This window comes from Microtus pennsylvanicus, chromosome 7 (assembly GCF_037038515.1).
Source record: "Microtus pennsylvanicus isolate mMicPen1 chromosome 7, mMicPen1.hap1, whole genome shotgun sequence".
Lineage (NCBI taxonomy): Eukaryota > Metazoa > Chordata > Mammalia > Rodentia > Cricetidae > Microtus > Microtus pennsylvanicus.
In genome coordinates this window covers 114,435,110-114,443,138 of record NC_134585.1, presented here as the reverse complement: position 1 = coordinate 114,443,138, position 8,029 = coordinate 114,435,110, and the positions used below count along the sequence as shown (strand labels likewise).

The following is an 8,029-nucleotide window of genomic DNA, read 5'->3' as shown; positions in this document are numbered from 1 at the left end:
TCTAGGGCGGAAGTGACGGCGGAACGCTGTGATTGGGCAGCGTGGCGGAGAGGAAGCGGGTGGCTTTGCTGTCAGAAAGCTGAAGCTAGTCATCCCGGCTTCTGGAGACCCAACTCCCTTCAGTCTCTGCCTCTGGCAGTCCCTGTGTGTAGATGTCACCTGCCCGCCTTCTGCGACGGAGCTGAGCTGCGAACCGCCGCCCGGATGGGCCCGCCCGAGCGCCGTAAGAGGCGGGCGAAACCGGGAGGGGAGGGTGGTGCGGCCGGGTGCAGCGGCTGGGAGGCATCAGATTGGCCTGTCGGCCTGGGCTTTGGGACTCGCACCCTGGGCAGGTTTGGGCGTGGAGCTCTGGAGGCTCACGTACCGGGATGCTGGAATGCGGTGTGGCGGATAGCCCTGCTGGTGGCGGCTCAAGTCGAGTCTAGCCCGCCCTGTAGATTGCGTCGGCTGTGGGCAGACGCCGAGTCCAGGATGCTGAGTTGTCCAGGGACCCCGCAGTCCCTGGAGTGACATTGACCTGGCTTTGTGTTTCCGCTCTCAGGCCACTGGAAAGGGAAGTGACCCTGGGCTGGCCCGTCCTTGATTGCAGACAGAGACTGAGCTGCTCTGTTGAAAAGAGGGAATTAGTTTTCCTCTCTTTGACTTCTGCCCTCTTCTATCCTTGGACTGCCTAGAAGTTTTAGAATGAGCTCTGATGTCTGTGCCTGTCTATTTTTTTTATTATTTTATTTTATTTTGGTTTTTCGAGACAGGGTTTCTCTGTGGTTTTGGAGCCTGTCCTGGAACTAGCTCTTGTAGACCAGGCTAGTCTCGAACTCACAGAGATCCGCCTGCCTCTGCCTCCCAAGTGCTGGGATTAAAGGCGTGCGCTGTGCCTGTCTATATAGAACTGAAGCTGGTATATAATTAAACAAAAAAGTATCTCCTTCCGTCGCTTATTAAGCAAGCCCTCTGTAGTCAGTAGCCAGCCTAGAAAATAGATAGGTAGACAAGTGTGTAGTTGACAGGTAGATTTATCTTCCTGCTTAATTTTTAAGGATTGCTTACCTGGTATGGTTTTCTTTATGTTTTAAAACATGTTCCCCTCATCTTCTATCTTTAAGAAAATTGCTTTGGTGGAGACACATACGTGGTGATTGTAGCAACATGGATGTTTTGAAACAAGAATACGTTTGTTAGAGGAAAGAGAAGGCAAGAAATTGCGGCAATAGATTTATTTCAAGCAGGGGAGGAGCATTTGGATAGGTGTGTATGTTCTTTACCTCCTGCGTTACCTTGTTAGAGGTGGAAAATGCATGCTTTGGTGGGAAAATAGTATAGAATCTTTTAGGCCAGTTTAACCGTTAGACATTGCCAGCTGCTGTTGTCATCTTTAATCACGGGATCAAAGACAGGTTTGGTTCATAACTTTAATCCTAGCACTCAGAAGGCGGCCTAGTCTAGATATGGAGTGCTAAGACAACACATCCTCCCCCCCACCCCCACCCTTTTGAGACAGGTTCTCACTGTGTTGCCCTGACTGTCTGTCCTGGAACTCTCGACGTCCTGGAACTCTGGACAGACCAGGCTGTCCTTGAACTCACAGAGGTGTGCCTGCCTCTGCCTGCCCAGTGCTGGAATTAAAGGCGTTCACAGACAGGCTAAGATTTTAATCTTCATTTTCTTGTCCACTACAAGGATAGAACCTTACATTCTCCTCCCCTCCCCTAGACAAGGTTTGCTGTAGTTTTAGAACCTGTCCTGGAACTAGCTCTTGTACCCCAGGCTGGCCTTGAACTCACAGAGATCTGCCTGCCTCTGCCTTCCAAGTACTGGGATTAAAGGTGTGCACCACCACCTCCCTGGTTACAAGTGTGGGACGCAATGGCTCTGGTAGCTGGAAAGACCCAACCAACAACTGGATATGATTGAATGTATGGGAGAGCTCCCAGAGTGTGCAGCAAAGACAATAATAGGATTTCAAGGAGGAAATGGTAAACTTAAGACATTTCTGTTGACCTTGGAATCAGAGCTTTAATCATTGCTGAGCTGAAGGAAAATTGCAAAAGGCTGAGTAAACAAAGAGAAAGCAGAACTCTGCAACAAATGCTCAGAAGTGAAGCGGGGACTGGAATGATGTCTCATTCTTAGCCCTGCCACTCAAGTGTGAGGGCTGGGTTTGGATCTCCAGTACCCATGGAGAAAGCTGTTGCGTACACCTGTAATTTTAGTTCTGGAATGAGGAGACAGGAGGATCCTGGAAGTTTAGTGGCTGATTCACTGAACACCAGACCCAGTGAGAGACCCTGTCTCAGAAAATAAGTTGAACGAGCAATTGGCGCCTGCTGTTGACCTCTAACCCCCATTCCCATACTTACACATGTCCATGCGTACGTGTACCATACACACTCACACAGTGTGAAGTGGTGAGGAGAGCCAGCCCCAGTAGCACAGACCTGAAGTCCCAGCTACACAGGAGGCCAAGGCAGGAGCTTCTGTGTGAGCTCGAGTGAGCAAGGCAAGGCTGGGCAACTTAGGATGCTCCATCTCAAAATAAAGAGCAAAAGGAGGGCTGGAGATACAGGTCAGTGATAGTGTTTGCCCAGCATGCCTGAGCCCCTAGGTTTAATCATTGAAAAGATGTATCTGTGGTTTGAAGAAGAAATGAGGGAGGATAGATTTTCTTTCTTTCTTCTTTTGGTTTTTCGAGACAGAATTTGGAGCCTGACCTGGAACTAACTCTTGTAGACCAGGCTGGCCTCGAACTCACAGAGATCCTCCTGCCTCTGTCTCCCAAGTGCTAGGATTAAAGGTGTGCACCACCACCGCCCTGCCATAGGATAGATTTTCAAGAACAGGAGGAGCTGGCGGGGAGAGAGGAAGATGTTAATGGAGAATTGATGCTATTCTTGTGAAGAGCATCTGGTAAAGTACTTGAATTAAGCCCTTTTGGCAGGTCTAAGCATACAGAATATACCCAGAGATCATTCAGAAGTTGGAAAAGTCTGCACGAAGACAGACTTGGAACTGGGGAGCAGTTAGCGCTTTGAACAGCAGGAAGGGAAGAGAGCAGAGAGAGTGACATGGGCCTCAGGACCCATGCCCTGCGTGTGGCCTCAGCGTCCACGTGGTAGTTACACGTCCTTGGACTGGTACTGTGCCGCTGAGTTTGAAACAAGAGTCTTAATACCTGCTGCATGGGAGTGACGTAAGGGTTGGAGAGCGTATTTGCGACATGCCCTCTGTACCTGTCACATTTACTGGGAATCTGTTCACGCCCCAGACTCTCACGTATAGCTCTCAGAATTACTTTCCCCTCCGTGTAAAACTTTGCTGCAGTTTTTTGTTCTTACTGCTACTTTCTGAAGGGGACAATCTCTGCTTTTCTAGCTCAAAGTGCTCTCTCCCTGCCTTCCATTTGTCGTAGCACATTTATCACACTGTTTCTGTGATCTTGTGTTTGTGTGGTTTTTGTGGCTTTGTCTCTTCCATTAGACATTTAGTGTCCAACCTTCTTGAATGAATGTATGAATGAATGAATGAATGAAAACCTGGAACATAAGGGGCCAAGGAATATTTATTTTCTCACAGGTTTTCCAGCGCAGGAATTCAGGAGGAGCATTGTTGCATTGTTGTGAAGTTCTGATTCAGCATTTCTTATGAGGTTGCTGTGAAAATACCAGCTGTGGCTGAAGTAGTTTTAAGGTCAGCTAAGGCCAGAGGATCCACACTTCCACACTGGTTTATTCAAAAGCCTGGGCATAGTGTTAGCTTTTGGCAGAGACCCTCAGCTTCCCCAGCTGGAACCTAACACCTTCAGAGCACAATGAGAAAGAGAGAGACAGACAGACAGGGTGTGGCCACAGTGTTTTTTCTAGCTATCTTTGGAAGGGAAGATGCCCCACCATCACTCCGCGCTATCTTCTTGGTCACCTAGGGTAACCAGGAGGAAACCACACAGTATGAATGCCAAAGGCTATTGTCACCGAAGGACTCTAAAGATTCTTTCTGCAGGTGCTGTTGGGAGTCACTTGGAGAGATGATGGGAATGAGTAAAAGAGTAGTGTTGGTGGAGGGGCATGTAGTCACGATTGCTTTCCTTACAAGCTTGTGTGCTTCCATACCCTTGTGGCATAGGAACAGACATGTTGGGCTATTCAGGGATTAACAAGACATGGCAAGAAAAACCATGACCAAGATCTGTATGTCTGTAATTTAGCTCAGCACCCAGCTTTTATTTTGCATGGTGATTTGACAGTGAGGACTTTGAGTCTTTGATGCATGTGGAAATATAACTTCATCCTGACTGTGGTTGCACTGGCCCTGAGGACATCTTAAGAGGTCATTCACTGTGCCTGGCTTTGCGTCAGGTCTCTGTGGTTTCAGAACATTTAGTCTTCACATTGAGCCTGGATTAATCATGGCTGCTTCGATAGAAACTCTAGCTTTACCCCAAGGATCACAGCTCACAGATGGTGAGTGGGGAACCCGAACTTAGGCCTTGAACACAGGGGCTCATGACTTGCATTATGCCACCTTGCGCTGTTGCACTGTGTGATTTTGTCACCTGACAGTAGTTAAGAGAAGCTAGGTTCAAAGTTATGCACATAATATGGTTTTAGTTCTGTCACAGGAATAAAGGAGAGCTACACCAAAGTTGAGATTTTTTTTCTTGATCATTTAACTTTTTGTTGATTTTTTTCAAATCTTCTAGAAGCAGGTGTTAGAGTCAGAAATATAAATTTAAAAAGCAATTTCATCCTGAAAGTTGACATGCACGTTTGCAGTCTTGAAGCCTTTTATGTGTTCCATGAATTCTCTCTCTCTTTCTTTCTCTCTCTCATGGCTAAGAACTTTGAGCATGTCAGCATGTTTTTTTGCAAATCAAGAATTTCTGCAGATAGTCATTACATTGAGTGAGTGGTACTTGTCCTCTGTTCAGTTTGCCTTGAGCAAGTCTGAGTACTTGTAAACATATAGCAACGTTAGGTTTGCCTCCAGGTTCAAAGGCCGATTGTGAACTAAGTACAATATCTAGAAAAACCAGTTTTAAAGAAGTATTTAGTATAAATATTGAACACTAAGACAAATTATCCTGGTATAATCTACAAGATCTGTTTTTTTAAACTGCTGTGAATGACCACACTTCTTCCTAACAATGTATGTAAAAGAATTAGCGTATCTGGTACTTAGTATCTGTGCCTCTCACCAAGAAACACCAATAAATTATTTTTGGAAGAGCATGTGTGTTCTCCCTGAATGTGACAATAACTGTTGGTATCATGTCAAGAAGCTGTTTAAAAACTAGTTCCCAGATTGAATTTCTTCAGTCTTCATCTGTCTGTTCACTTCTTGAGCCCACTTAGTCCTTTGGTAGCATCCGCTCTGACTGTCCTCCTGAAGCACTCCACGAATACCCTCTTCTATTGGCCTTCCTCTACCACCTTTGCAGGGCTTCCTTCCTTCTTACCAGCCTTCTCTCTCCCATACGGTCTTTCTTAGTACACATTTTGCTGTAGGACTCAGTCCTGGGAGCTCTTCTTCCCTGTTTGCATTCGCTCTGCAGGCAGTCTTATCTAGTTCCTGTAGCTTTCAGCACTGCACAAGCTGAGACTTCTAGATCTATTAGCTGAACCTCTGCTCTGAGCTCTAGCTTCAAGCTTCCAGTTGTCAATTTGACAATAAGCACATGGCCAGGAAATTAGCATTTTGAATCAGCATATTTGAAAAGCCATATGGGAAGGGAAAGTCATTGTTTTTCCTTTACCCTACAGCTTAACTCCAATCTTGCTTTTCTATAAATAGCATTGCTATCCTACTCAGTTGCTCAAGCAAGCAGTCTAGCCATTGTCTGGCTTATGTGCTTCCTCACCCTCTGTATTTCTATGAAAGTCCTTTGGTTCTACCTGTCCATTATCTCTCAAATCTGACATTTCTCATGGCCACTCTCTCCTAAGTTCCTGCCTGAATTTCCTACTGCTACTCTTGTCCCTCTTGCTTTCCCTAACTAGAGTTGTCTTTCAGTGTATTTAGTTGTGGTGGTCAAGACCCTCTAGTGGCTTCTTTCATCTTTAGAGTAAGAGCTAAGGATTTTGGCATGACTTAAAACTGCATCATTTAGCCTTCCTCTGCACCACCTCCGTCATCAATTCATTACCTATTAGATTCTCCAGCCAGAGTGACTCCCTGGCTCCTCTTGGACTGCGGCTCACTTCTTCTTTCCCTTTGGTCGTTGCCCTGACTGTTTCCCTCCTGTTTTGCTTTCTCAATTTAACTTGCTCCTCACAGGTCATCTTTCTCCGTAACGCAGTCCATTTACACTGTTATCCTCCCCTTTCTTCTCTGGGGACGCATGGGCTCCCTAAGGTAGAAATGCGCTGTGACCCGTGTTCCCGGGACCTAGAACAGTACCTAACGTGCACCAAGTGCTTACAGAGTTAGAGTGGATGAATGAGTCAGCTGTTCACTGAAACAGCCATAGGACTCAGTGGTAAGTTGAGCATCTCTTTCTCCGGTGATTTCCATGACCAAGTCCCGCTCTAGATGCTGCCGTATGTCTTTCTATAACCTTCTTCCTCTACCATGGGCAGTCCCATATATCTTATTTTGTGTATGGCTAGATCCTGTTCATTTTTTCTCTGTATGTTACTTCGTTTTTAAAAACATTTCACTATATATATATATATATATATATATATATATATATATATATATATAAATAATATTTAGGTATATATGTGTATGTCTATGTGTGGTCTGTGCATATATATGAATGCAGGTGCTGGAAGAGGGAGGGCATCATATAACTTAGCTGGAGTTATAAGTGGTGTGGGCTTCCTAACATGGGAGCTAAGAAACAAACTCAGATCCTCTTCAAGAGCAGTATACACTCATAATTGCTGAACCATCTTTCTAGCTCCCATATGCTGTCTCTTAAATCCAAGCCTCGTTTATCTTCTTTTATTCCTTACCTTTATTAGCTCTTACTACTTAAGTGTAGGGACTTCCTTGTCTCATTTAGTTTTACTAACTTTTACGCATATTATCAAATGAAATTATTTAATTTATATATGTATATAATCAATTTTTATCTATAGCATGTCATAGAGCATTCTATTTACTTATTTTGCAATAGTGGATATTCAGAGAATGTTGAATGAATAGTCCTTTCAGAAAAATAGAACTGGTGTGATTTTTGTGATGATTTTGATCACAAGGGTTGCAGTTATTGAAAGGAATTTATGCTTATATAATCCCTCCTTATTCCCATTTTTTAGGAGTTTTTTGTTGTCCTTGTTTTAATTGACCATTACAGTGACTGTGAACACATAGTGTACGCTTGGCTCATTCCTTCCACAGGAGAGTTTGCTTTGTTGGCTTAGTAGAATTAAAGTAATATTTGTGAGTAACATTTATGCTTTTGTTTAAAATGATTTCTTCTTCTCTTTTTAGCTAAAGTCTCCCGGGATTGCTGAATTGCTGAGAAGTTTGAGATACAAGCTGAAGTTCCCATTCCATGGATCCCTTGGGTGCACCTTCCCAGTTTGTGGATGTGGACACCCTGCTAAGTTGGGGTGACTCGTATAAAGATGAATTAAACTCCCATGACAGCACAGCTGAGGCATTCCAGGAGGACACCATCAGATCGCCTTTTCTTTATAATCGGGACATTAATGGAAAAGTGGTTCTTTGGTAATTTTTTCATTATATCGTACTGTGTATGAATCCTCATTATTTTCCTCTAAAGTTCTTTTTTATTTAAGTCCTAGCCTGATTGAAATACTGCTTTTACACATACAGCCTTGTTGGGGTATAATTATCGTACAGCAAACTGTACAGAATTAAATGTACAGCATAAATGTTACTATGTTCATGCAACTGTGAAACCCTCCTCACAGTTAAGACAGTGATAGTCCCATCTTCTTCAGAATTAATCTCTGCGCTGGTTTGCCTGCGTTGGACATTTCACATACATGAAGTTTCACAGTGAGATTTTTGGACTTTGTTTTCACTCCAGTACAAAGGACTGCTTCTCTTTCATGGCTCAGCA

The 8,029-nt window shown here is 44.3% G+C and overlaps 1 protein-coding gene across 4 annotated transcripts in view; it reads left to right on the top strand.

The window, feature by feature from the left end:
* The first annotated feature begins 20 nt into the window (after positions 1-20).
* Gdap2 (ganglioside induced differentiation associated protein 2) overlaps positions 21-8,029 on the top strand; it is a 49,705-nt gene continuing 41,696 nt past the window's right edge. For 2 of the 4 annotated variants that reach the window (XR_012911414.1, XM_075981798.1), the window contains exons 1-2: positions 29-223; positions 7,432-7,671. Coding sequence is in view for 2 of the 4 variants with exons in the window: in XM_075981798.1 (XP_075837913.1) it covers positions 7,496-7,671 (176 nt within the window). In the remaining 2 variants the exon portion in view is untranslated. Of the gene's footprint in view, positions 224-7,431; positions 7,672-8,029 lie in introns of all 4 variants that reach the window. The other 2 variants (XM_075981797.1, XR_012911415.1) reach the window with 2 other exon arrangements.